Consider the following 27,690-nt stretch of genomic DNA (forward strand, 5'->3'; position numbering starts at 1 on the left):
GGAATGGAATAGTCATGTTATTGAGGAGGGTATCCTTGCACGTAACGAAAGCACATCTATCTACAGCCTCGCTCAATGTGCTCTTTGGGTTAAAGCATCCGGGCCTCTCTTGACTATGGACAGCACAGGGGCCAGAAGAGACCCATACGGGTGAACAACTTGAGCGTCCCCCTGACGTTATATCCGATCCTCACCACCGCAAGCAAGAAATCTAAATCCAATGGCCAGCCAAGCAGTCAACTCCGCTAACTCCCAGTGTGGTTCTCATGACTCGTATTGGACACATCAGGCGCTGACTGGCAGCTTAGAATAGACCCCAGCGACCACGCTGCTTTCCAGAATCCCTCCTGGCCACGCGGTCACGGTCGCCGCGGCCGTCGAGCTGCCGCAGGCTCTCCATCTTCTCGAGGACCAGCTCAAGCAGCTCCTTGCGGCGGATGACCTCGAGATGTCGACGGATCTTGGGGTCCTCCTTGGCAAACTTCTCGATCTGCTCCTGGGACAGGTGGCGGCCGAGGCGGAGGTCCAGCTCGCGGGGGAAGTTGTAGTAGAACTCGGAGAGGAGCTCAACGTTGAGGAAGAGAACCGCAGTGGAGGCCAGCTTAGTAGCGGCAGCATCGAGGAAGACCTCGGGGCAGTAGTACTTGTTCTTGGCGTTGGCGCACTGCTTGGACTTGACGGCAAGCAGACGCATCTTGATGATGTCGGCTCTGTCACGAAGGAAGACAGCCTCACGTCCTATATCATAATTAGCACTCGTCTCTCCAGGATCTCTTCGTTGACTTACCCTTGCCCAAAAGAGCTGCACTAAAGCCACCAGCGCCGCTTCGTCCATCACCCTCCACCACAATCTCGCCCTTTCGAGCCTTGTCGACAAAGGCAATGACCTCCTTCAGCTTTCGTCGTCCGCCGACAGTATCCTCGAGTCGCTTCATGGCTGCCTCGCAGTCCTGAAGCTCCTTCTTGAGAACACCACCGACGTGGTCTCGTCCCTTGGCCCATTCTCTGTCTTCAAGTTCAATCTCAAACTTGTATGGCTTGATACAGTTCTCCACCTGATCGCTTGTGCTGTAGAACCGCTCGTTGAGGATGGTAGAGGCAGCTTCCATGATGGCCTGGCGAGCGAAAGGATGGGTTGCAAAGCTGGAGTGGGCGAGGAGAGAATCAATATGGGCCTGAATCGAAGATGCAACAGCTGTGGTCGCCAGACGTCCCACGCCGAGCTTCGTAAGTGCGGAGGTGGACGCATCAAGCTGTCGGTGCCAGTAAAGGGAGTCAGGATCAGCCTTGGGAAGATCCGCCAGGTTGTCGAGGTCAGGCTTGGCCAACGACAGATCATCGATAGGCTTATTCCAGTACCTAGCTGCAAGCAAGTCAAGAACCTTTTGGTCCAACTCCTGCTTCAAGAGCTCATGCATTTGAGGTCGGCCGAATTCTTCTGCGAACTGCTTGAACGAGTGCTTGAAGGCGTCAAGGCTTTCAGCGAGGTACGACTCAGCTGAGAGTGGGCGATCGTTGTATTGCACCTTGAACTCGTAGGTAGCTTCCTCCAGCTCTTGTCGGATAGCGTCGCTCGTGCCCTGCAGGCTAGAGGACATGGTCTGCTCCAGAACATGCATGAGCTTCTTGCGCAGGGTTGTGGTTCCCACGTTCACGCCGGCTTCGGGGCCAAACTCCATGGGGTGAGACGAGAAAAAGGAATTCTCGTTCCTGACAATATCTGAGAGAAGGTTTGTAGAGCCGATCTTGAACAGACCCTGGCTTTGCGGAGCCTTAGGCACGACACCAACGTAACCCAGCCTCAAGGGGTACTGCTGGTCGTTGAGAATAGCAGCACCACGTACAGGGTCAACCAGGTCCATCTTTGTAACAACACCAATGGTTCGCTCGCCTCGGGGATCAACTCTGCGGGATGCTCGCAGAGCAGTCGAGTTCGCCAAGTCCACATCGGCGGCCGAGATGGCGAGGATCACATTAGGGGGCTGAATGTACTTGTCGCAGAGCTCAGTAATCTTTTGCTTCAATTGCAACGGCTGGTTTTGTCCGACAACTTGAATGTAACCAGGCAGGTCAATGAGTGACAGGTCAGGAACGTTAGGGGAATAGATGGTGAGATGAATTGGATCATCAGACACACACTCGGTGTCGGGGACGGCAAGGTTGAGTTCGGTCAATGTCCTCTGAATAGATGAGAAGTCTGTGATGTGTCGCAGGCCGAGATCGGGGAATTCGCCAAACTCCTCCTTGGAAGACGGAGTGTTAACGAGGGTCAGCTCAATCGGTCGTCGTGTGACCATGTTTGAGCCCTTGGGAAGAAATTCATGGCCAACAATTGCTTCCAGAACAGAACTCTTTCCGGACGACTGAGAGCCAATGACGACGATCGAGGGGAGGGTCAAGGTGCTCGACTGTCCAATCTTCTGTAATATGCTTCGAATCTCGATCATCTTCTTGGTCAGAATCATCATCTGGTCGTCCTTGGCCGCCTCTTCGCCATCACGGGGATCATCGGTGTTTGACTTCTCATATCCATAGGCGGCAGCTGAAGCGCCGGCGACAGCTGCGGCACCAACTCTGCTCTGCTTTGGGTCACCGCCACCGCCTGAGCCACCGGGTCCACCGGTGCCGATATCTTCATGAAGTCGAAGGACTTGTTTGACCCAATCGGGTAATTCAGCCTTTTCTTTTGTATTTTCCCAGCCTTGGTGAATCTGATCAGCAATATCTTTGGCGCCGCCGAAGAGGCTCGAGGCAGCACCAGTGACCGTATCGGTGGTCGTGTTGAAGAGGTTGATGGCGAAGGTACCGGCCTCTGGTCACGAGTCAGTATAATGACTCCAGATCATGATTGAAGGTTAAACGTACGAGTAGCTTGATATTGAACCCAAGCGAAAGCACCGATAGCTACGCCGCCAAACATTGCTGGCACTCTGAGAAACTTGACCATGAGCTTGGGCAAGAATCTCGCAAACGAGACATTCCTAGCGGTGACGGCATTGTGAAAAGCGTTGCCACCGTACCACATCCGCTTCCGAGTCGCTCGTATCGTTGCATCGGCCTGGAGGAGTCCGCCCGTAGAATTACGATGTAGATGTCGAGCAGGGTGAATAGCCGCACGCCGAGCCACAGGCCGGAGCCCTGCAGCGAGGACTCGTCCGCTCATGGCTGTGGATCGCCGTCCGGTGATGTTCGAGGCTCAAAGTCTTGGTGTTGAGGGCCGTCGACACGCCCGAGTTAAAGTTGACAATGGCCGGTAAGAGTGTGTAGCATCCAAGGTCGAGTCGTTATCGGGTGATCCGTTTTCTATCGAAGTTCTGATATCATTCAAGTGCTCATCCATCTGCCAATGCAATGCAATGCCGAGGAGGCATTAACTTATTAGGTAAGCGAGATCCACCCACCAAACTGGCGGGACGTTGAGCGCATGCCAGCAAAACCGAGGCGCAAGGAAAAAATGGCAGGTGCTTGGCTTATCTCCACGTGAGAGGCCGATAAGGCTGACCGTGTCGCAAAATTTCTGGTTCGCGGGGACTTTTTTGGAAGCCTCTCGTGCTACAGAGTAGGTCGCTCCGATCAATTCTTTTGCCCCAACGCCGTCAAGATGGCGATCCAAAAGAAGCACGGCAAGGGCCGCTTGGACAAGTGGTACAAGTTGGCCAAGGAAAAGGGCTATCGTGCTCGTGCTGCCTTCAAGCTTGTTCAATTGAACAAGAAGTATGGCTTCCTTGAGAAGAGCAAGGTCCTTCTGGATCTTTGCGCTGCTCCTGGTGTAAGTATTGCGATTCCTGGTCGATCAACTTGAGCTCACATCTCGCAGTCATGGTGCCAGGTCGCAGCCGAAGTTATGCCCCCCAACAGTCTCATCGTCGGTGTCGATTTGGCTCCGATCAAGCCCATCCCCCGAGTCATCACTTTCCAGAGCGATATCACGACCGAAAAGTGTCGCGCTACAATTCGACAGCATTTCAAGACATGGAAGGCCGATACCGTGTTGCACGATGGTGCTCCCAACGTCGGTACTGCCTGGGCGCAGGATTCTTTCAACCAGGCGGAGCTTGCACTTCAGGCCATGAAGCTGGCAACGGAGTTCCTCATTGAGGGAGGTACCTTTGTGACCAAGGTTTTCAGATCGAAGGACTACAATCCCCTGCTATGGGTTCTCAACCAGCTCTTCACCAAGGTCGAAGCAACCAAGCCCCCGTCCTCCAGAAACGTCTCGGCCGAAATTTTCGTTGTCTGCAGAGGCTACAAGGCCCCGAAGAAGATCGATCCTCGATTCCTCGATCCCCGAGCCGTCTTTGCAGAGCTTACTGGCGCGACACCAAACAACGAAGCCAAGGTCTACAACCCCGAGGTCAAGAAGCGAAAGCGAGACGGTTACGAGGACGGTGACTACACACAGTTCAAGGAAATGCCGGCAAGCGAGTTCATTCAGACTACGGACCCTATCGCAGTTCTCGGAAGCTACAACAAGCTCACCTTCCAGCAACCCCTGAACGGCGATGTGGCACTGGCTGCGCTGGATAAGCTCCCCGAAACGACTCCGGAGATTCGAAACTGCTGTGATGATCTCCGAGTGCTTGGCCGAAAGGACTTTAAGCTCCTGCTCAAGTGGCGCTTAAAGGTCCGGGAGATCTTTGGGTTCAAGACAAAGGAGACTGCTACAGAGGAGCCGGAGGAAGTGGCTGAGGTCGAGTCTATGGACGAGGAGCTCAAGATCCAAGAAGAGCTGCAAGCAATGAAGGACAAAGAAAACAAGAAGAAGAAGCGAGAGAAGCGCAAGGAGAATGAGCAGAAACAGCGAGAGATTGTTCGAATGCAGCTCAACATGACTGCTCCCATGGATATCGGTATGGAGGAATCTGGCCCTATCGGTGAAGGAGCTATATTCTCTCTCAAAAAGGTCGACAAGACGGACGCCATGCGAAGATTGAATCGTGGTAAAATGGCCATCGTCGCAGGCTCGACTGCCAAGAAAGACCAGGATAGCGGCCTTGGATCCTCCGCTGAGACGGATGAGAGTGACGCTGAAGAGGATCGCCTTGAGCGGGAACTTGATTCCATGTACGACGAGTTCAGAGAGCGCAAGTCCGAAGCTGATGCCAAGTACCGGGCGAAGAAGGCGCGCAAAGAACATGGCGATGATGAGTGGGAAGGAGTGTCTGCGGATGAGGCACAGGAGGAGCAAGATGATTCTTCAGAGCTTGATGAGGATGACGACTCATCTGATGACGATGATGAGGGTCCTTCATCTGGACTTATCCGAGACTTGGACTCTTCACAGGGTGCCAATGGATTGTCCAAGAAGGCAACGGCGTTCTTCAACCAAGACATCTTCCAGGGGCTAACAGGCATTGTTCCTGAACCTGAGGAGGAAGTCAACGCCGAGGACAGCGCTGATGAAGAGATGGACCGGGCTGCAGAGGCTGCTGCTGCACAACAAGCCAAGAACCGCAAGACAAAGACACTTGCCAAGCAGGAAGAGACAGCTCTCGACTCTGATTCTGAGATGGAAGATGCTGGAGATGGGTTTGAAGTAGTCAAGCGGGATGAGGAGGACGACTGGGACCAGGAGAAACGAAAGGACGATGGCCGACTTGGTAAGTGCTTTGCTCACATTGACATGAATAGAGACCAGGAGCTAATATGTTCAGATATCGATATTATCACGGCCGAAGCCATGACCCTGGCACACCAACTCGCCACAGGACAAAAGACAACTCACGACGCCATTGACGATGGATTCAACAAGTGGGCCTTCCGAGACCGCGACGGCCTACCTGAGTGGTTCATCGATGATGAGTCGAGACATGACAAGCTCCAGAAGCCCATCACCAAGGCTGCTGCCCAGGCTATCAAGGAGAAGATGAGGGCCTTCAACGCCCGCCCCATCAAGAAGGTGCGAGAAGCCAAGGCTCGCAAGAAGTTCAAGGCTGCGCAGAGGCTGGAGAAGCTCAAGAAGAAGTCAGACATGCTCAATAACGACGAGAACATGACGGAGAAGGAGAAGTCGGACAGCATCTCCAGGTTGATGGCCAAGGCTGCCCGCAAGAAGCCCAAGCAAGCCGCCAAGCTCGTCGTGGCGCGCGGTCTCAACCGTGGTATCAAGGGACGGCCAAAGGGTGTCAAGGGTCGTTACAGAATCGTGGACCCCAGGATGAAGAAGGAGCTGAGGGCGCAGAAGAGGATAGCCAAGCGGAAGTAATAGGTAGATCTTTTATTGGCGAAAATAGATTTGGGGCATTTGTTATTCTGCGCTTGCTTGTGCACCATTTCCCAGGCTGATGTCACGAACGAATGTCGATGTAGGATACAAGGGACCGGTAAAGTCCAAATCGTACCTGGACAGTATTAGTTCCTAGGACTGGGAGGAGTTTGATAAGCCTTACCAGTAGTTGACAGCAAGTACAAAGCCTTCATCCTCTTCGGCGCACGACTGCGATACCTTGTGATACCTTGGATGCATGAGTATCCTGAGATCGGCTTGGATGGATCATCTTACCACATGGCTGGGAGGTACAGCATATCTCCCGGGTTCAGAGTAACTCTCAGGGGTTTAGCCAGGTGCGAGAACCGCGTGGCATTCTGTTCCGGCTTCTCGGGGTCCCAGATTGCAAAAGGCACAGCCTCATCATCCGAGTCCATCACAAGCTGCAAGCCGTCGTCCCCTCGCTTATACGTGGCAGGCCTCAGGGGCTGCTCGTTGACGCAGGGGTGGCATAGCGAGGGGAGCAGGACAAAGTGCTTTCTTCCCAAGACCTGGACGTAGATGTTTTCGTAGTTGTCCTTGTGCATTGCCGTGACTGACTTGGAGTTGCCGATCCACAGGTTGACGGCGTCGGGGTTCTTGTCCAGTGCTATCCTAGCGAAGGGGATGTCCTTCTGAACGTCTGAGAAGAGTGTGACGTACTCATCGCGGAGATTGTCGTTCTCTAGGACCTTTTCAGTATGAGCCAGCTTAGATGAGGTAGGTGACTTACGAGTTTGTGCGTATCGAATCTCTGCATCACTAGGAAAGTCGGGGTCCGTCTCTTGACGAACAACATATTCGAGGAGCTCCTCAAAAGGCTCATCCTCGTAGTGGGGTTTGGCAAAGACGGGAGAATCCTCGCCAGGAGGAACGGTTGGCATATCAGCATTTCTATGTGATTATTAGCATCCATCTTTTGCTAGGCCATGTCCGCATTGTACGAACCCATACGGTGTCACAGCAACGTTGACAGATTGATTCTTGAGTGCAGAAAGCAGGTAAGCCGAGTTCCATTCCCGACAGGCCTTCCACGAGGATGCCCCATCCCTAATCACAAATGGCGTGTTCCGGGCCACATATCGCATAAACTCGAGCGGACTAGGCTCCTCATGAAGCTCATCAATAACGTTACTGTTGAGCTCGTTAAAGGTCGAGATGAGGTTCTCAATAGCGGCATCTGCAGCCCCACCCGAGTTACCCTTTGGCTTCCCACCAGTAGTGAGATTCTGTCCAGCTAGATGCTGGTTAAAAAAGAGGCCGTTCATGGTTGTCGGCCCAGTTTCAAGGTGAGTCCAAAGTTGAGTGAGTGAGCTTATGGTGGAGTGAGAAGTTGAACGCAACCTTCTGCTACCAATGAGAAAAGCGGCGAAAATGCAGGTCGGCCCGTTGCGGATGAAGGACCCTATGAATCCAACAATAGAAAACAAACGCCTCTGACAATAATTGTTTTCGAAAATTAGAGTATAATTGAGCTATAAAATCCGGGAAAGAATCATCATTCACTTTCGCTGATTGGTGTGTTTTACGTGCTTTCAGCTTTGCACGTATTGGATTGTAGGGTAGGTGACCAACATCGTACAAACTTAAACTTTCCCTGAGCAAAATATCACATTTCTTCTCCCCCGGGATAAAAAGACCAATCGAAGAGAAAGAACATGCTGAACGATAGTTAAAGACCTACAGTTTGAGACCTAAACAACCCTTCTTGGTTGGACATCTAAGCTTGACAACTGCCACAAGGAAAGGAGCCAAGTCCCGAGATATCGATCCTGACTGAAGACACTCAATCAAGCATAGGTAACTTCAAGAAGCGAAGTGGCCATCACATGTCATTTTGATCCATTATCAATATTTTCACATCTCGATGAGGTTCTAGAACGTTAAAGCCTCCTCCAAGTTGCCCGCGTTTAAGGCTGGTGATCGACCCTAGTGCCGGAACCTCCCGCGCAACTCAATTACAACCTGCACCCAGAATACCACGATATAAAAAACTTGACTATTTCACAGGCGCCCATGCCACAACAGCTTGAATAAATGGTTAGAAGAAGCTAGAATATAAATTTCATAGCCTAAGAATACTTCTGGATACCACAAAATGCATAGATGCCCATAGAGATTAACAAATAATAATCTCAGCGGCATGCCAAGTTGGTGTGTCTATATCTGCTCCCATCTATACGTGGATGGGCACGGACACACAGACACTGGTAGGGTCAGGTTCGAAATGACTTCTCTGGATGACAGGACAATGTTGTGCATGAAAGGTAACATCCCATTCCTTCTGATCGAGGTCAAAGCCCTGCCAGCTCGCTTCTTCCCCAAGCCCCCATCTCGAATGCAACGCCACCATTGCAGCAAGCCTTGTGGCCATAAGCTCACATCCATCTCTTGGGAAAAGCCTTTGCGACCACCAACTCCTTGCGTGGGAATGCCATTGCGAGTGAGACCCGCGACACTTGACCCAAATTAAGGATCACACTCCCACGCTTCAAGTCGAGACCCGAACCGATGGCAAGAATGTGGGGGTCCTAACCGTGTCGGCAAATGTCGCGGAGTAACTTGGATGCTTGAGCCGTAGAGTGGTTAGACTTTGAAAAGGTCTCAGAATCGCCTCAGCTCAGTCTGGGTTGATGGATGTATTACCATTGGGGTCACTCGACCGAGCTGAGATTCGACTCATTCGAGAGTGAAAAAGAAGAGGGCTGGGCTATCAAGGTTATTAGGATTTCAAGCCCAAGTCCAGGTCCAAGGGCCCATCCCTTTTCGGGATAGACAGTTTTACCTGGTGGCTTAAAGAGTACATGAGGGTTGAGGAGAGTTGAATTGCATTGGGCAGTGTGTTTAAAAACCAGGAGGTAACACTGAACGAGGGGAAGCTGAGAATGAGCTTGAACATTAAAGCCAGGCCAAGTTCACAAAAGACTCTGACTCCTCGGCATTCCAACAAATTGTCAACCGTGTACCGACATGAGAAAAAGAAAAAGGCGGCTTGACTTCAAAGGTATCGTTCAGGACGGGAAGCAGGGACATGGGTGCCAGGGGGGTTACCGGAATAGTGCGATGCGGTAGCATTAAGGCTGGCAAAGTGCATTCCCCTGCCTCAAAGGGTATCCTTGGCCTTGACCACTGGCTTGATGTACGATTAATTATCCTCCAACGACCAATAGCCAGCGTCGCATATTCCCTTACCAAGCTCATCGTGCCGTGGACGAGCGGGTTTCATTTCAGAGTATTTACCCCTATCCAAGCTTGTGCAACCGCCAAGTATCACAAAAAGGGCTTTGTGAATCCAAACTGGGACACAGCGGGAAAGCAATTCACGCTACGTGCAAGGTACGCCGTGAGTACCTCTGACCGCCGCTTCAGTGTCGTTGGGTTAAAGGTATACCGTCTGTAGCTATTGTGGGCCATTGCATGGATGGCCCAGGACCCGGGTCCAGGCAAGGTACATCTTTCTTTCTTCCATGTTGCATTCTGGAGGCGGCGATGGGCGTTAAACAGCTGATCTTTTCGCGGGCCCTTCCCCGTCGTCAAAAGCCCATTTTCGTCATTTCTATCGGGTATTTGTTTTAGTGGTGTTTTCACCCCATGTTTTCCACTCGGGAAGCTCCCCCCCTCTCTCCCACATGCCATTGCCTCTCTTCCAAGGCTAGGTACCTTGCTTGGTTCACCTCGGTCGACCACTGGTTAGGTAGGTTCCTCTTAGAACGCGTCGACTGAGGACATTTGCACACGGGCCGCGCGCCCAGAGGCTGCGGATGCCAATGGGAACGGCAAGAGTAGCCCTTAGCGGCTTGTTGATCTCCCTTTCTATTTCCCTTCTGGGTTCCAGTTTCTTTTCATCTGCGAGCCCCCATCCCCAACTCAACTCTCACCGTACCCCAATCGGTTTCCCCTTCTTGCTCCTTCTCTTTTGAGTGCCTCCCATCCTTGAAGTTCCCGCCTTCCTGCCATCCCGTCCACGGCCATTCCCCAATCCAATTCCATCCCATCCCCCCACCTGCCCAAAACCCAAAACCAACCCAAAAAGACGGGAAGGCAGGGTCGAGTAACAAGGAACAGCCTCGTGCCTTGCCGTCATCGCCGCTATCCATCTTAGCTCATGTTTTCCACTTCCCGTAGCGTCCAGCTGCCAATTTTCCATCCTCCATCACCATCTCGTCACACTGAGATCTCGACGATCCTCTACGCTCAAGCACCTCTGTCTCTGTTCACCACGTCGCCATTGCCGGAAACTCACCAAGGCTGACGGCAACACCCTTCCCGCGACCTTCATCATCTCGAAAGACACCTTACATATCATCACGGGCCATCTATTGTCCATGCCAGCCACCTTCTCCCAAAGCCACACCCTGTCCTTGTCCTCCCAGTGTCGCTGCCAGTCCAGCGCCGGCGCCATCGAGTCTCGTGACCTGATCTGCGCTGAAACTGGCCTGACCTGACGACACGGACGCTTGCGGCGATCGCTAACACGAGCCTCACTGCGCCCTGGTCATCGTCTGCGGTCCTTGGCCTCGCCCTCGTCCCGTCGAGCATCGCCTGGTTTCCCGGGCGGCGCAGCCCGCGTTCGCACATCGCACCACCGCATCACTTCCTCATTATTAGACGTTTAGTCCATGTCACGCCAACCGCCTCTTGACGCATCACGAAGCTTAAGCTACTGCTTCATTCCCGCCTTTGCTGATCTTTCCACCTTGGACTTACGAATTCACACATGGGACAGTAGGCGGCATCCCTCTCATCTCCCGTCCTCATGATTTGGTACTTGTTGTACCCACTCCGAGGGTCAGTCATGTTTGCTCCGAACTCCCACGAGCTCTCCCGTCTTCTCCATCTCCGTCTCCGTTCCCCGCTCCGTTCCGTCCTCAGCTCACATCCTGCGACAGAACAACGGAAGCGCCGGTGCTTGCGCCTACTCATCCTCTCCGTCATGGTCTCTCTCGGTACGGGTCTTATGCCGCCAACCATGTTGTCACCACACTCCTCGTCTCGGTGGTGGTTGCCACCATGCTCATCTACCCTATCCCATACCTCTTCACTAGTGACTACGTCAACGGCGCTTCCAATCTACCTCACCATGCCTGGACCGTTGCCCAGCCCTTGCCCTATGGCGCCAGCATCAATCCCGATGTCATGATGCGGTCTATCTGGGTTCACGGGACTTATATGCAGGCTCTGGACAAGGAACTTCTTGCTTCCGCCTTGGAGTTACAGGATGAACTACTCGGCAAGACTGAAAACTTCAGGCCCGGCCGAGCTCATCAAGTCCCCCGCAACACTCCTCAGCCAGGCGCAGATCTTTCTACAGGTGAACGCGATGCGTTCCACGCCATTAACGGGCTGACCAATCAGTCTTGGTTCTTCCATTCTCCTCTTCAGTATTGGGACTGCACCCAGGAGCGCATCTTGGCGGATCCCGATATTTTGGCAACTGTGAACGACAGGAAAACCCAGTCGACCTCGGTCAATGTCACACTCAGGCATTCCATCGTCTTCAGCGGCAAAAGATTCGAAGAACGTCGCCTCCTCGCCGCAGACGCCCTGGTCATCACCCTCGTTTATCTTCGAGATTCGCCTGTAGGGAAGCAATGGGAGAGAAAGGCTGCCATGCTTCCGGGCAAGGTCTCTGAGAAATGGGATATCTACCCTCCCAGCGGTCGTTCCATGGCAAGCCAGCTCTACGAGTTCCAGTTTCGTCCCATATCTCGCCAGGATTCAGTCATTCTCGCCGTAGCTTACGGCTTGACTACCATTTACTTCTTGATGAGTCTGTCTAAACTTCGGGCCTTCAAGTCCAAGTTTGGCCTTACCGTCACGGTCATGGCTCAGATTGCATTTTCCGTCATGTCAAGCTTTACCGTCTGCGCCATCTTCAGGCTTGACTTGTCACGCATCCCCCGAGCTGCTTACCCGCTGGTTGTGCTTGCCATGAGCCTCGAGAACATCTTCAGGCTGATAAATGCTGTCATACTAACCCCAGCCGAAGACTCGACGAGTAGCCGCATCGGCCACGCCTTTGGTGAGACTGCGTATACAGCTATTGCCAGCTCCATGCAAAATGTCTTCCTTTTGCTGATGATTTCCCGTTGGGTGTCGGCTGGCGTTTCGGCATTCTGCATCTTTGCTGCCGTGGCCATTGTGTTCGACTTCTTCTACCTCTCAACCTTCTTCCTTTCGGTCTTGAGTGTTGATGTGCAGCGGACGGAACTCAGTGAGGCGCTTGCAAAAGCCTCGATGCGACACAACCGTGGCGCATCTGAATTCAGACCTCGCACCGCATGGGAGCTTATGCTCCAAGGCAAGGTAACAATGTCAACTCGCATTGCTGGCACGGTCATCATGCTTGGTTTTGTCATCATTGCACAGTGGCACTTTTTCGAGGACGACACCTTGTTGCATTTTCTCGTTCACCTCTATCGACGCCAAAATGTCCCAGAGAGCTCAGAGTCATCTCGGACCTCACTAGATGCTATTCACCAAGCACGAAGTCCAAAATCGTGGTTACGGTTGCAGGATCACGAAACAGCTCAAGAAATCATCAGCATCATCAAGCCCCAGGCGCACAGTTACGTTGCCCGAGTTTACGAACCAGTCGTCTTTGTTATGAAAGGCTCAGACCGTATGCCGAACTACAAGGAACCTACATTGCTCCCAGCAGTGTACGACTTTGTCAACCACCAGCTTACGCGGTTTATGGTTATTGTCATTGTGGTTGTTGCGGCCGTTCGGTTACTTACCAGTTTTCTCCTGTGGGAAGATGAGGCTGATGACGACGATCGCCACTCCGACACAGATCCGACATTGGGCGTCAAGTCTTTTACTAGAGGCCATGTGCTTGACATCGCGATGCTGGCGGCTGCTCCTGATGGTCATGTGGTATCAGTTGGACTGGATCGCCTGATCCGTGTGTGGGATGTTCGCCCGGGGGGGCTTCACTACGTGGTTGTTGACGGAGAGCAATCAGATGATGCTCCTTTTCCGGTTCTCGCCATGGCCATTGACGACAACTCAAAGTGGCTCGCAATCTTATCCACTTACAAGGCAGCGCTATGGAATCTGAAGGACAAAACATGGGGACCTTGGCTATCCGTCGATCTATATGGCCAAAAGCCCGAGGCGTTCTTCTTTGGTTCCCCCGATCCGCATACCGACATCCCCAGGCTGGTCCTTGTGCGGAGAAATGGCACATTGACCGAGTTTGTGCCCGATGCTGGTGAAGGGGCAGATTTTGGAGTTTGCCGGAGCCCCTTAACCTGTGTCCGACCCCTTATTGAAAAGCGTAGGTTCTGGCTTTGCTTTGGGAGTACGTAGAGAGAATACTGACACGACATCGTTTCAATAGGAAGCAAACAGACGGCGCCATTAGTCGCAATCATTACGGCATCTCGACGAGGATGTGTTCACGCGGCAACTCGGGAGACGTTATCATGGAACTCCCGCAGTGTTCAGCTAGAAGGCTTGGAACAAGACGAGGTGCATCAGGTAGTCCCGCTCGCCTCATTGGGTCTCTTCTTGATTGCGGGTGTCAACCGTGTTCATCTCGTCAACCTTGACGGCTACAGTCTTGTCCACACATTTTCCACGGAACGCATGAACCAGCGGTCTCTCCAAAGCGCATTTTTCAATGGACAGTCTTCGCAGACAGGGGTCAAGGGTTTGTCATGGTTCATCCTATGTTACACCGAGGCAGATTCGGGAGATTGCGTGGTACAAACATATACACCCCCGGGTGAAAACGACATGATTTGCTTTCACAGCTCTGCTACGCCGACAACGAGGGGCTGGTGTTCGTGGGAATCAGTCAAGGAGAGCCGGAGACATATCGAAAACCCAGGCTCTTGGAGTGTTCTATCAGACGGTAGTGTAGTAGGGATACGGCAAAAGTCAGCTCGAGTTCTCGATATCGAAAGCAACGGGCGACGCAAAACAGAAGGGCTTCGGCATCGATCTCCGCGCAAGGAGGCGGCGCGAGACCTCTTCGGACGGTGGGAGATATGGACAGCACCACAAAGCGGCCAGCTAAGGACGGACGAAACACGACCACTCTTCCAGGACGACGAGAAGGCAGGACATCTTATTGTGTCAGACCTAGGACCAATGGTCAGAGTGGGACAGCGATCTGTTGCATTCAGCTTTGGAAATGTGGTAAAGTTGGTTACAGTGGGCGGCCACGAACGATTCGAGAGCAGTATAGATGACAGGGCTCTTGAGCACCTGAATGTTGGAAGCAGGCGTCGAAAACCAGGCGCAATGGTGCGGCCTAGAGCTTGGACGTGATGGAGCAGACGGGACAGCGTTTTAGTCATGGGACATGACATTTGGCGTTTGGCTTTTAGGTCATCTTGGCATTGGACATTGGATGCATAACGGAACGGTCTGGTTGGAATAGAAGGAAGGCGTACATGTGGTCAATCGGTTGTATAGCTCGTTCGGATGATTCCCCGACTTGGATGGAGTACAGTTCAAGGGAGCTTTAGGGACAGGCGTCGTACATGGGTTCAACCGGCGTCACATGCCATAGACGGTGGGAAACGAAGCTCATAGACGTGGGCTAACGAATACATTGACTTGCTTTGGCCTTTGACGTTGGACGTTGAGATTTGAGAAGATGGGGCTGGAGAATTCAGCTTGGGGTGGCACCCACAGGCCGAACCGGATCCATATGGATGCTGATGGCTCTGCAGGTAAGACTCCAGAGTCCTTTTCCAGGCCCACAGTAAGCCAGGGCAGAGCCATGGATGTCTAAGACAGCCGCAGAGGCGGAGGAGCAAACGTTTGAAGGGAACCTGAAGCTTTGTTTCACATGGTCTCTGTATCACAGTGGCAGACTTTGGCGCTTTGGGCCTGGTGCGGCAATGCCGTCTCTTGACGTGCAGGAGACGGGTCCCTGCGGACACTGTATCTGTTACAGTAATGGGCCATGATTGAGGACGAGAGACGATATCATGGATGGAGCACAGGGAATGCCAGGGAATAGTCAGGAGAACCAGACCTGTTGGTTCACCGCTACTCTGACGCGTAGGTAGGTAGGTAGGTTAGGCTCGGGCACGGAGGTGAGCGAGGCGACGATACGAGCAACTGGCTGGAGGCTATTGAGAAAACAAGAGGTTGGTGTTGGTGTTGGTGGTGGCCGCTTTGGGCTGCTTCGCGTGTAAGTGTGTCCTGGCTGGGTCAGGTCTGGTGCATGCCTCCAGAATGGGCGATGCTGGGGGGGGGGGGGGGGGTTCGGGATTGGACCATGGCAGGCGATTGGGCTTGATGGCGATCGAGACCTGAGAGCTACGTGGTCAATGAGGGTGGCCGCATAAAAAGAGGCCACCCGCGATATCGGGCGGATGGTTATTGAGTCGATGAGGATGAACGATGCAAGATCTTGGGCGAGATAATTGAGGTGGTTGGGGAGTGCAGGGTAGATGATGATTGGAGGAGGACGGTGCACTAGACGTAAAAGGATGGGATGGAGGGCAGTGAGCTGGATGGAATATTGGATGATGTGAGTATTGAGCACTGATGAAATGGCATGCAAGCTCTTCTTGGTATCGGGAGACACTGAGTTGTAAGTCAAGTCAGGCTCCATGCCATGTCATCGGTCCAATGTAAAGACATGATGCACGATGGTACCTAGGCTTGCCATAGGCGGGGGATTAACTACCTACGTGGAGCACAGAGACGCCCAAAGAACAGACAGGGGTGGCTTCATGTCATGATGGCATGGCGAACCTGAAGCTGATAGGGTGAGACTAGGATCTACCAGCCAACATGATAGTTGCGTAAACGTGCGTAATACCAACGGCCATTTAGGTTTCCGAGTCTCGAGGTGGTTGACACAAGATCGCAGACAGTGAGACGTTGCTGTGATGTCAAGCCAAGGCGATGGATGAATGGATTGGATGAGCTAGAAAGGTCTCGGGAGAACCCCCCCGTGTTTCTCCTTCGCTTCGCCTGCGTGTCACATCGTGCGTGTCCCTCCGTACCTACGTTAGCTTGTAATCATCCCTTGACTCTGCTTCCCTTTTTTTCTGGGTCCTCATGCGCACGTACGATCTGCTGGCTGACATTTTGATGCCCGTCATGTTTTTTCGGGCAGGGTACAGCTGACAAGGGTATCATCAGAGAGAGAAGGAGGATTTGCACAAAGGGAAGAGACGGAATCGAAGCCGCAAGGAGGGAGGACAGAAGGGGAGGGAAGTACGAAACGGAGTATTCGTATTAAACATGGCGAACGAGGCGTGTAAGTGAGCGGATGTCGCGTATAACAAGAAGAGAAGACTCGAGTCAAGTCGGCAAAAAGTCCAGAAGAGGAAACTGGGCGAGATTAGATGAGCCGTGATATTTGAATCACATGGGAAATCATTTTCCTTTGGCCGGCAAAAGAAACAAGGCTCCATGATTCCTTCCCCGTTACGTTGCTCATCATCATGTCCACGATCATGAATGAAGAGGAAAAAAAAAAAAAGAGAGAGAGGGAAGGAACGCGCCTGTCGTGAACAAAGACCTCATTTCCACCCGATCTTGCCGAGCGACATAATTTCTTTTCCTCTTTTCTTTTTTAAACTCTTGTGAAGCAAAAATCCAACCTCGTCCCCGCCGCCAACGACAGCCTCATGGCACTTTTTATTTTTTTTCTACTCTTGGCCAGCTTTTTTTCTTGTGGTTCTTTTTCTCGTGCTGGCTCCTCCTGTTTTGTCCGCCCGCAGTAAGGTTCAGGTCCCAAGGAGCCGGGTTCCCCGTACGGTTACCGCGTCGTGCCGCGTCGCCCCGTGCGTTCAGTGTGCGTGTTATTTTTGTCTTCTCTGTCTGTGGTCTCATCTCCAACCTCGAATATTAATTTTCTCTGCTCATATCTTATATCTGCGAAATATTGAAATCCATCACTGTCCGTTTTCCTCGTACGGTTCGCATCTTCAAGATTCGGCCCATCAGCATCAGCATCGACTGCAGCGGTTGGAGCTGCCCTGACAGCACACCCTTGCGGTTCATCGATTTGGCGCGGCTTTTGTTTACTCACTCACCAATCGTTTCGCCTCTTGCATCTGCCTCAACTGCTGTACAGCCAGCACCTAGAAAGCATTGACATCTGCTGAACGCGTGACACCTCTCGAGCAATTCATCCGAAGCTTTGAACTCGTCAACAGCATCATTCAGTCGTCTTTCGATTGGACCAAGCGTCAGTCATCCGTCCTTGTCCCTCGTCACCGTACCGTTTCTCAAAGCTCCCCACCCGAGACTTCGACAACTGCTACCCGCATTCCGTCGTAGTGCCTGGTTCTATCGCCAACATCCTCAAGGACTCGATCCGACTAGACAAGCCCCTGGCCACCTGCACTGGCGCCCAGTGGTGCATTGGCGATAGTGGTGCCTCTTTCGGGCTCGGGGTCCCTTGTCTAGCCTGACAGGCCACCTCGCAGACCCAGTCTTGGGACAAAGACCCCCAGTTGGCAGCCCGCTGACCGTCTTGCTAGGCCTGTCGCCCGCGCTGCTCACCGCCTGCCCTGCCCATTCGCTGCACCTGAGGACGCCTCGGCTTCTTGCTTTGGACCTGACTGCACCCACGTCTCACGCTCTCTCTGCCTGCTGGGCGACTCTCACTCACACTCGCTCGTTCGTTCGCGCTCACACCTCAACCCAGCGCGCGACTGGCCGGCCGCTATATCAACATCCCCCAACGAGCCTGCTGTCCTGTCGTTCCTCCGCCATGCTATCCGGTGTCGCCGCCTTCGCGTTTGCTCTTTGCTGCTAGTCTCTCGTTTTCTGCCGAGCCCTCCATTGTAGTCCTGTGGTTGCTGGCTCCCAGTTTTCACGCGTTCGTTTGCCCGCCTGCGTCTCATTCGTCGTCAGTGTACCGTACCGTACGTACGTTCAGTTCAGTTGAAGCTGGGCCCTGGGTCGTTCATGCGCATGCGCCCTCGTGTGTACCGTTCGCCTCTGATCTCGAAATAGGTCAATTGGTCCCAGGAGCACTCGATAATCGATTCTGCGTCGTTCAGGCGTCATCAGTCACTCGTTCTTGTCCTGACGCTCTCGTTCTGGATCTTCAAATCTCATCTCATCGCTCGCCTTGGAGCCAACCATCACCACCTCGTCTCGGACCCAATCAAAGCCTGCCAGCTGTCGCGCGCGCGCCTTCAACTTGGCTGGCCGACCCGTAGAGTCGCCCCTCTGCGGACCGAGTAGCCTTTCGCCTCCTTTCTCTAGGCTGCTCTGGCTGCCTCTCATCGGGCTGCATTGCGCGAGCTCCTGCGCTGCGCCGTGCCGCAACGACCTGCACTGCACTTCGCTTCGTTCCCGCCGTGCGTCTCTCTGCAGCTGTGGATCTCGGTACCGGTTAGTCCAGCCAACCTCTTCATTCTTGCCTCCATTTCTCCTGTTTCCCTGCTTCCTCCTGATCTGCTCCTGTCCATGACGCCTGTCACTCGTGCTTTGATTCATATGCGAGGCTATTCCCTTCCCACCCTCGTCGCCCCTCTGTTCCCCTGGTCGACATATCGAGACTGAACCAATCCCCTAGTCTCAGCCGTGGACCCTGCTTCGACTATCCCCTTGAAAGTCTGTGCTGGGCCGCATGGCGTCCTCCGAGGTTGACCAAAAGTTTCTCGGCAAGCTGGCCAAAGCTGTCGAGAATGACAATCCCCTCCTGGCCTCGATGCTCTTTAAGATTCTGGGCTTGTCTCTGAATCTTGCTGAGCAGCTTGTCGCAGCAAAGAAGCAGCGCCGTCCCGACTATGAGCCATCCCCCAATGCCGTGCGTCGCATCTTGCGCATCATCTGGCTCTCCCGCGAGGGCAGGACAATGCTCGAGCAGTACGTCATTCCCATGGTTGGAAACTATGGTGAACTCAAGGTTCTCGCCTACAAGCTTCGTGCTTCTTTCTCTCACATCTATGCCCTGTTTGGCAACCAACCTGTAGTGTCAAACTTGGGCAGGTATACGCCAGACGTCACAGCTACTCTGACGCCACAGTTGGACAAGGGAAAAGGACGAGCCATTGACTTGGAGGCTGACTCGAGACCTTCTTCGGTACAACCGACTCACCCTCTTGAGGGAGGCCCTGTTATGCCGCCTCCAGGATTCGAGGACCGAAGCATGCCTCTCTCCCCCAGCTTTCTCATTCCAGCCAAGGACTATCTCCCAGAGGCAAAACAGCACTTCCTCGAGGCCATCCACCTTGCCGACTCTCTTCTTTGGGGATCACACTCTCTCCGACTCTCAGTCAAGACTGAGTATGCCGCCTTCTTGTACGAATGTGTCCACGACGCCGAGGCAAGCCGGAAGCTCGCCAAGGACACCATCGCGGAAGTTTATGAAGCTACCGAAGGAATGGACGACGACATGTTTGGCGACGCTTGCGAATTGGTTACGGTCCTTGGCAAGATGATGAAGCGTGGTCTCGGGTCCAGTGGCAACCTGCGCGGTAGCAGAGCGTCGGCATCAAACCAGAGCCCTGCGCCTGGAATTACCGCAGTCCCCGGGATGGAGAACCCTATATGAAGAGTCAGCCCGGGAGATTTGTTGGAAATTTGTAATGCTTTGATCGCGGGCGCATAATCGCGAGCACCCTTGGGAGGTTGTGGGGGCCAGGGAGAAGCTTCACGTCGAGTCTGGATACTTGCTCGCGGCATGGGCAACTTGATGCGAGCAGGGACAGACTGACACGACACTGCTTGGATCCAGGCATTGATTGCACCACACCAGAGCTGGAACGACGGCGGATGATTTTGAGTCACGACGGGCGCGCCAAGAAGTCAAGTCAACACTTGGGGTTGAATCAGTTTCAGCGGGCCGTTCCGCACGGCACGGCACCACACACACGCGAGCGCGACACGGCAACGTGTGGGGATTCTCAGACATGATCAACAGGAGGGCTTAGACTGAATCAACTCACGGCACATACGAGTCCATCGATTGACCGATGGGCAAACCTGGACAGGACACACGCTCGGAGCTTCTCATGACACGGTTGAGAGGGAGGAACGACAGCATACCCTAGGTACGGCTCCGGATGTTGTTTCACGCAGCCAGTCAGTCTCACCATCCATCCCCATCTACTTGTGAGCCGTGGAGTGGACGCATCCATGTTGGCGCAACGCAACGCGAGGACTAATTTCCCCTTCGCGTTTGATGTGCATTTTCTTCTTCACTTCTACTCTGTTATTTGATACCCAAATACTTCCGGACTCTGATATGCATGTGCGTTTACTTTTCTACGTATTCATCTATTGATGATTTGTTTTCATGTGGTAGGGTCTCGGCTGTTGGTGGCAGGAAAATAGAACAGAAGGTATCACAGAGGGAGGAGGTTCTGTTTGCATTGGCTGACTGATTTATTTATTTATTGATTGACCGGGCTTGTCTGATAGATGTAAGAGTACCTAGCATGTTTATTGACAATACCCAGGACGTTTGCATCGACACGTGGATTATCTGAGTTTGGTCGAACGAGTCTTGTTTACTGTCTGTTTAATGTCTCTATGAAATCCATCGAAACACCATCCAACGAACATGAAATAAACGATCAAGATCCAATCCAACCCGGGAACAACTCTCTCTCTATAAGACTTGCGACAACACCACCGCCACCTGGCTATTCCCTCGATTATCATGATCCTTTTTTGAATCGTGAGAGACACTCACGCAACAAGATACTTGTCGGTTCACTCTGATCCTGCTCAAGACTCGGAATCCTCAGAGTCATCAGAGTCGCTAGAATCGCTGGAGTCCTCTTCAGAGTCCTCCTCACAATCCTCGCCAGATTCTTCGCCAGATTCTTCGCCAGACTCCTCATTAGACTCCTCAGAGTCCTCTTCCTCCTCGGGCTCACCGGAACCGCCGGACTCATTCTTCTCAGGGACGTCTTGAATCCACTCATTGACCTTCTGTCGGTCTTGCTTCTCACGCTCAGCGGCCTTCTTGGCACGTCTAGCCTCCTTCTCGGCCTCTTCAGCTTCGGCGCGCTCACACTTGGCTCGGATCGTCTCCAGAGGGATCAGGCGACCTGTGACGTTGTAGAAGTTTGCCTGCATTTCTAACCAGCGGCTCTTCTTGTATTTGGCGTCGATAGATCCGAGCAGCTCGCAGTCCTTCTTACAGAAATCCTTGTCCGGTTGGGGATGGATCTCAGGAGGATAGAGTAACTTGTGGAGATGACGCATTTTGGCGCGCTCGTGAGAATCATTGATAATGACCTGGGAATCAGAACTGCTGGACTCGACATCTGAAGACTCGGAAGATGCATCTTCACCAGAGGAGGAGTGGTCATCCTGCTGGGCAGCCTTGACCTTTGCGTTGGCCTTTGCCTTCTTGTTTTCGGCCGCAACCTTTTCGTTGCGGACACCGGTGTGCCACTTGTTGCGGCTAGGACTCTTTCCCTTGGTGTTGGCTTCGTACTCTTCTTCTTCCTCGTCATCATCATCAGATTCGTCATCGTCAACATAAGAATCTTCCTCAGACTCTTCGTCTTGATCATCATCGGAGTCTTGCTCTTCGATCCCGACTTCTTCCTCGAATTCTTCCTCGTCTTCTTCTTCGTCTTCTTCCGACTCTTGGTCGGTGTCAGTCTCCGATTCATCATCGGCATCGCCGCTGGTGTCATCATCTGAATTCGTAATGTCATCGGGAGAAGAAATCTCGGCATCTTTCTTGGTGGGAAGGTTCTTGATGAGGTTCCAGCGGGCAATCACCTCTGGCTTTTTCTTGCCGAGGGCGGTCGCGATCTTCTCCCAGGGGAGAGATGAGTTGCCTTCCTTCATTCCGCGGAGGAGACAGTCCTGGGAGATCGACCAGTCTGGGTCCTCGTTGACTGAGCTTGCTTCAGCCTCTGAAGTTGAGGGCTCGTCACTCTGTGATTCAGACTCATCCTCGGTAGAGTTTGCATTGGAGGATTCGTTGTTGTTGGCCTTCTTGGCCTCGGACGGCGTCTTGCTGCTGTCTTCGTTGGTTTGGGTCTCGGACTCGCTGTTCTCGGCTTGGGTAGAGCCATCGTCTTTGAAACTGACGGTACGACGTGTCGCCTTTACACATTTGCCTCTGGGACACTTCTTGTTGCATCCCTTGACACAGGTGCTCCCGTCCTGCGAAGAAGGGTCGATAGGGGTACCGTCCAATTCGTAAGGAGCCTGAACAAGAGGTGGGCTGACGACTGCTCCATTCAGTTCGTAAGAAGGCTGAGCAGCTGGAGCCCCCTGACCCTCGGATCGTCCTGGTGCAGCAGGATCGTAGCCTCTGACGGCTTCGGCGTTGGCTACATGGAAGATGATTCGCGGTGGCAAGGGCGGCGGACGTCTACCACGACGCATACGACGCATGATGAAAGAACAAGCTGTTCAAGTATGCTGTTGGTTGCGCGTCTCGTATTGAGATGAAGGAAGATGGATGATCGGGCCCGACAGTACTGATGACTTGAGCACGGTAACAGGCGAAAAATATCAAAGACGACGGTCGATGATCTTGGTTGCAATGTGCCTTGGGCTTTGTGTCGGGGATGTAGGAGGATGACGAGCAGAAGACTCTCTTGGCTTTGGGTGAAGGATAGGAGCGGGTTCGGAAGCACTAAAGGCTCGAGCGATGGATCTCTGGAGCGACCCCTGTGGTGATGGATGAAGGATGCTTCGCGGACGAGAAGAAGCGTCTCCAGGAGAAGGTTCAAGGGTAGATGGAAAGCATCAACGTCTTATGCTCGGTCGCGGTATCAGAGGAAACGAGGGCGCGATGACGACGCTTCGAAGTGAAGCAAGATGATTTGGGGAGAGGGAAAGGGAAGGGTATTCGAGATGGTATGAAGGTGAATGAGAAGAAGTACAAAGATCTGCCGCCCGATCGCGGGATCAGACAAGAACGAGATTCGCGGCGATGCTCCGAGTGGTGAATGAAGATGCTGTGGGCGTTAGAGGAGAGAGAGAAGAGGAGGGAAGCGCCCTTGGGTAAGAGGGCAGGGTCGTCGCTCTAACTCGATCCAAGAGATGAGGAGTACGTGATATTCCAAGTTGATAATGGTGATCAAGAAAGGAAAGACAAAGAAATAACACCCCCAAGATCTCGCGATGCTTGAAAGGGTTGTGTTGTGTGTGGGAGGAGGAAAGAGGAAGAGAAGAGGTTGGAGAGAGTCGAGCTTTTTGAAGTATCCCAAAGCTGGCAGAGAACAGCTGCCGAGCAGTGTTCAGGGGCCGTCTCTAGTATCAGACGAAGAAGTGCGGTATTTGGCAGTGGCAGAAGCTAGGAGAAGAGTGGTATGCACACGACGCAAGAGTTTATGCTCAACACCAGAAGATTATTCAACAGAACAACAAACAATTACGTATTTATCTAGAGTTCATCAAATACTGCTTGGCTACTGTTTAGGTCATCTACGAGTTGTTAATGCCGGTCGTGATGCTTCTTGTTGTCGCTATTGTTGACCAAGTGATACTCTACTCCCCCGCCGCCTTGACACCTCCGGCTACTAAGCATCGACAGTGATTCACTGCCTAGCAGAGCACAATACAGCACCGTCAACATCAATAACTATTGTTCACGGTGCCATTCTCCTTTTCAGGGAGTCAAAGAGAGTCTTGGGCACAATCCAGAGAACAATGGTTTCAATATAACAGGATTCAAGTCCCAAAACAACACCACAAGTCACAGAACTTAGGACACAATTCAAAGACTATTAATCTCTTAAGGTAATAGCAAAGTCCAGATCAAGTATATTGCTCTCGCGATAGACCTTAGTCTGATCACGACCCAATGGGGCTGTCGCCATTTTCGCTGACTCATCCCGCAACTCGCTCAACATCAGGATATCGCTTGACTCGCACTACCTCTTCTCTATCTTCATCTCTCGAAACACCACTCATTCTATCAAACACGCATTTAGGTTCCGAAGACCCAAGTTGAGACTCTATAAGGAGTTCAAGAACCAACACAATGCCCGACTCCTCCCCTCCCCTCCCCGCCGAGTACGCCCGAGGCCTCGAGCTCATCGATGCTGCCCACGCCGAGGACCCGAGGACAGCTTCAGGGCCCGATGGAACCACTCTTCCCTACGAACTTGACTATGCTCGCAAGATGACCAAGTGGCTTGCTCTCCGATCCCCATCCGCTAGCCCTGTGCTCCAGCTCGCCTGTCGAGCTCAACACTTTAGGAGGTTTGTGCCCTTTCCCAACTCGTGATGGCTTCATGAGACTCACTAAATTCTCATAGATGGGAGATCCCTCGAAGCAGTTATCCCATGACCCGTCCTGGCTATCTCACTTGGCGCACAAAGCTCAAGGCCCAGGCCGCCGTTCAAGTTGCCGAGTTGCTGGCCTCACCAGAAATCCAACCCCCGATCCCCGAGGAGGATCGAGCCCGTGTGGCCGCCCTGATCCGGAAAGAGAATCTCAAGGCAGACGAGGAAACTCAGGTTCTCGAGGATGTGGCCTGCCTGGTATTCCTTGATGACCAGTTTGACGACTTTGAGAGCAAGTCGGACCTCGACGAAGACAAGATGGTGAATATTCTTCGTAAGACCTGGGGCAAGATGGGTGAAAAGGGACATCAACTAGCCCTCGAGATGAACCACAGTGATCGAGCCAAGGAGCTGATAGGAAAGGCACTCGCCGGATGAATCAATATTACCCATAAAGCTTCTGTCTGTTGGCTCAACACAACACAGCCTTCTGAGTGCTGCGACTCCTGCATACCATGTGCATCTGCTTATCAGCTCTGTTATTCACAACTATGGCATAGTCCAGCCCATCCAGAAATCTGTCTACCCTTTGCTTGGTTGTCTCCCAAGTTAGGGAAGGGTAGAGGCAAGAGGCAAGAGTCAACTAGACGATAGCGGAATCCACCTCGCACAATAGAATGTCCAAGATTCTAACTTGCCTCTCCCCTTGCATAGCATCACGTAGCCATGATGGAGCTCGGCGTCGACGAACCAAGAAACCTGCCTCTACCCTAGGAATTCTTGATTAGAAGGGAGAAGACGGTGACCACACTGTGCCGTACTTAGGTAGCACAAGGCCAAGGGCGGCAAGGCAAGCCTCAACGCCTCGTCCAAATCTTCATCATTGATGGCTTCCTTGTCAATGAATCTCATCTGATCTCACGCGTCATAATAAAAAGTCCGTAAATTTTCGGCCCCGAAATCGCTGCCGATCCAACATGAATCAATGTGCATGCATGTATGTGCATGTCGAAGACAATAACGGCAACAGAGCAGCCACCCCCAAGCATCCATCTCTTCTCTCGTGTTACACAAGGCCAAAATCCCTGGTCGTGGCGTCCTTGCATCGGAAGCCAGGACGCGGGCCCGTTTGCCAGTTTGAGAGATGGCCACCTGTGGCGTTGGCAACGGCCATCGAAATATACTCATTGGTCGTGTCCTTGTCCTGTCGAGTCTGCCCCTGGCTCGTTTTATGCCATGTCATGTCGCCAGCCTTACACGCTTCACCTCTGCCGTGCCCCCTGGAGGCTTGAGCCCACGAGCTAGCGTCCAACAACACCCTGGGGATCGTCCGTGTAACCGTCGGGTTCGCTGTGCTGTGCTGTGACGAGATGAGACTGCTGGCCTGGCCTTGTTTCGTCTGGGGTAACACAAGAGATCCAGCGTGCCCTCGATCCAGCACACCGCAGAACGTCACCGTCATCAGACTGACATTCCCAGGGTCCTGGGAACTACCTTTTGTTCTGACATGGAAACTTCCCGATATCGTATTTGACAACCGCATCGCATCGCAGCTTGGCTTGGCATGACATCCAATGGACACGCCCTATACACCCTCAAAGCTGCCTCCTGTCCTGTGACGCTCCGTGTCTTGGCTGTTGTGTTTCCTGTCCGCCTTGTCTTTCCTCTTTCCTCTCCAATCCTTTGGTTGAGCTTCCGGAACCGTGCTATGTTTATCTGGAGCCCATCCCTCACCGGGTGAGATCGTCGGGTCGATTTGCATTTGGCAGCATCGCCATTAATACCCTCCTCTCCTCTCCTTGGCCATCGACTGGGCTTGACTCGACTCACTCCGCCTCACCATGCTGTAATGGTGCGTCGAAATGAATAACATCAGTCAAGTTCAAAGTCGTCGGCATCTTCTCTTTCCGAGTGTACGTTTGAGACAGCCTTGCAAGGGGCCCGACTCCCTTATCCTCCACTCAATCTCCAAGGAGCAGTCGCATATTGCCCAGTGAGTCTTTGTCGCATCGTCATGTGGCCCCGTCACTGACTGGTCAGCGTGAACGCTGGTGAGCTTGGTGTTGCTACGGCCCCCAACTGAACCAGATTGGATAGTCGATCGAGTTGATCGTCTTCCAGCATCGCAACCATTGTCCCGATCGAGTGTCAAACTCGTCCACCACCCTGCAAGGGAGCCTGTCAAACTTTCATTCGCTCAAGTTGACAGGTCGCATCTGGTTGCCACACCGGATCTGAAAGCATAAGCTCATGATTCGCCAAACGACACCTGCAACTCCTCATGTCCATCCGTCGACACACTTTTCTCCCCTGCCATGCCACCCTGCAGCTTTCAGCTGGATCCAGGCCCAGGGTTGGGTTTGCTTTGCTTTGGAGCCTCAAAACTCAAACCCGCAGTCGAACCTCGTGGCCAAGGCTCCTTGGGTTTCGTTCCGTAACCATGATGCGAGACGCCCAGACTTGCCTTGCTTACCGGGCCATGTCCACGCCGCGCATGCATCAAGGAGCCTCGGCTGGCGGCCTAGACAGCTCGCTGCCGCTCGACCAAACCGCATGGGTGGCGCCTGCTGCGCTAACATGGCGGATAGACTGCATCGCGCCGCTTCCTGGTGCTTTCGACTGCGTCCTGGTTGCAAGGGTCGACCATATTGAAACCCTTTAGCCTCTGTCCATTGATTGATATGCCAACCGGGCGAATATGGGTCTCTCCTTGGAACCAGAATTGCTTGGCCGTTGGCAGGGAACCGACAGACCCGGAGCAGAGCAGCTTCTCGAGATACATGGACCAGTCGCCATATGGTTGTGCCAAACGAGTACCAGCAGCACGTCCTCGTTAGTTTGGAAATAACACATCCAACCCTTGCAACCCCTCCCGGGGCCGGCACTGTGGTCGACACCGATCTGTCTGTCTCGGGGGCGTGGGGACATGGCAAGCTCTTTGCTTTTTCAACCAAGATCTGGCGGTGCTAGACGCAGCTGAAAAGTGCGTCACCCGTGATCCAACTACCCAGATAGCACGAGGGCATTGGACAGCGGCCCGGTAGCGTGCTGGCGCGTTCATCTGGCGCCGGCCCCTGTTCGACGGGCACATCGATGGAGTCCGAAGGGATGGTAACCGCGCCGCCACACCTGCGGAGCTAGTCGTAGATCCCATCTCAAGTCTCTCCCAGCACTTGTTGGCCGCCTTCAATCACCTGGGACCACCCTGGGAACGCCAGGGGGTCGCCGCCAATCAGCAGGGCTGCGCGGCGCCCAGTCCTTAGGTCCCCTGGTACCGTAGGGCTCTCGTCTTGACA

The 27,690-nt window shown here is 53.1% G+C and overlaps 7 protein-coding genes across 7 annotated transcripts; 4 read left to right on the top strand and 3 right to left on the bottom strand.

The window, feature by feature from the left end:
- Positions 1-304: 304 nt before the first annotated feature.
- Positions 305-3,163, bottom strand: NECHADRAFT_49593 (uncharacterized protein; the record flags this gene model as incomplete). The annotated part of the gene is made up of 3 exons (XM_003050281.1): positions 305-738; positions 788-2,812; positions 2,866-3,163. The coding sequence occupies 3 exons, from the start codon at positions 3,161-3,163 to the stop codon at positions 305-307; spliced, it is 2,757 nt and encodes a 918-aa protein (XP_003050327.1).
- Positions 3,164-3,601: 438 nt separating this feature from the next.
- NECHADRAFT_71636 (uncharacterized protein) lies at positions 3,602-6,249 on the top strand (the record flags this gene model as incomplete). Its single annotated transcript, XM_003049907.1, has 3 exons — positions 3,602-3,769; positions 3,818-5,600; positions 5,655-6,249. The coding sequence occupies 3 exons, from the start codon at positions 3,602-3,604 to the stop codon at positions 6,203-6,205; spliced, it is 2,502 nt and encodes an 833-aa protein (XP_003049953.1). The 3' UTR covers positions 6,206-6,249.
- Positions 6,250-6,385: 136 nt separating this feature from the next.
- Positions 6,386-7,515, bottom strand: NECHADRAFT_96071 (uncharacterized protein; the record flags this gene model as incomplete). Its single annotated transcript, XM_003050282.1, has 5 exons — positions 6,386-6,455; positions 6,503-6,932; positions 6,981-7,141; positions 7,196-7,427; positions 7,464-7,515. The coding sequence occupies 5 exons, from the start codon at positions 7,513-7,515 to the stop codon at positions 6,386-6,388; spliced, it is 945 nt and encodes a 314-aa protein (XP_003050328.1).
- A 3,488-nt stretch (positions 7,516-11,003) lies between these two features.
- NECHADRAFT_105240 (uncharacterized protein) lies at positions 11,004-14,827 on the top strand (the record flags this gene model as incomplete). The annotated part of the gene is made up of 3 exons (XM_003049908.1): positions 11,004-11,035; positions 11,137-13,553; positions 13,593-14,827. 3 exons carry the CDS (start codon positions 11,004-11,006, stop codon positions 14,525-14,527), a joined length of 3,384 nt encoding a protein of 1,127 aa, XP_003049954.1. The 3' UTR covers positions 14,528-14,827.
- A 3,495-nt stretch (positions 14,828-18,322) lies between these two features.
- On the top strand, positions 18,323-19,739 carry NECHADRAFT_71644 (uncharacterized protein; the record flags this gene model as incomplete). The annotated part of the gene is made up of 1 exon (XM_003049909.1): positions 18,323-19,739. The coding sequence occupies exon 1, from the start codon at positions 18,813-18,815 to the stop codon at positions 19,737-19,739; it is 927 nt and encodes a 308-aa protein (XP_003049955.1). The 5' UTR covers positions 18,323-18,812.
- A 1,108-nt stretch (positions 19,740-20,847) lies between these two features.
- NECHADRAFT_84575 (uncharacterized protein) lies at positions 20,848-22,552 on the bottom strand (the record flags this gene model as incomplete). The annotated part of the gene is made up of 2 exons (XM_003050283.1): positions 20,848-20,855; positions 21,070-22,552. 2 exons carry the CDS (start codon positions 22,550-22,552, stop codon positions 20,848-20,850), a joined length of 1,491 nt encoding a protein of 496 aa, XP_003050329.1.
- A 1,551-nt stretch (positions 22,553-24,103) lies between these two features.
- Positions 24,104-24,857, top strand: NECHADRAFT_71645 (uncharacterized protein). Its single transcript, XM_003049910.1, has 2 exons — positions 24,104-24,370; positions 24,427-24,857. The coding sequence occupies exons 1-2, from the start codon at positions 24,150-24,152 to the stop codon at positions 24,830-24,832; spliced, it is 627 nt and encodes a 208-aa protein (XP_003049956.1). The 5' UTR covers positions 24,104-24,149; the 3' UTR covers positions 24,833-24,857.
- The last annotated feature ends 2,833 nt before the right edge of the window (positions 24,858-27,690 follow it).

Source organism: Fusarium vanettenii, assembly GCF_000151355.1.
Source record: "Fusarium vanettenii 77-13-4 chromosome 9 genomic scaffold NECHAsca_6_chr9_2_0, whole genome shotgun sequence".
In the NCBI taxonomy this organism is placed as follows: domain Eukaryota; kingdom Fungi; phylum Ascomycota; class Sordariomycetes; order Hypocreales; family Nectriaceae; genus Fusarium; species Fusarium vanettenii.

Bases quoted from the DNA above. Each gene is read 5' to 3' on its own strand.
- NECHADRAFT_71645 (XM_003049910.1), top strand. From the start codon at position 24,150: ATGCCCGACTCCTCCCCTCCCCTCCCCGCCGAGTACGCCCGAGGCCTC. The intron at 24,371-24,426 runs GTTTGTGCCCTT...AAATTCTCATAG, and splicing joins CGAGCTCAACACTTTAGGAG to ATGGGAGATCCCTCGAAGCA.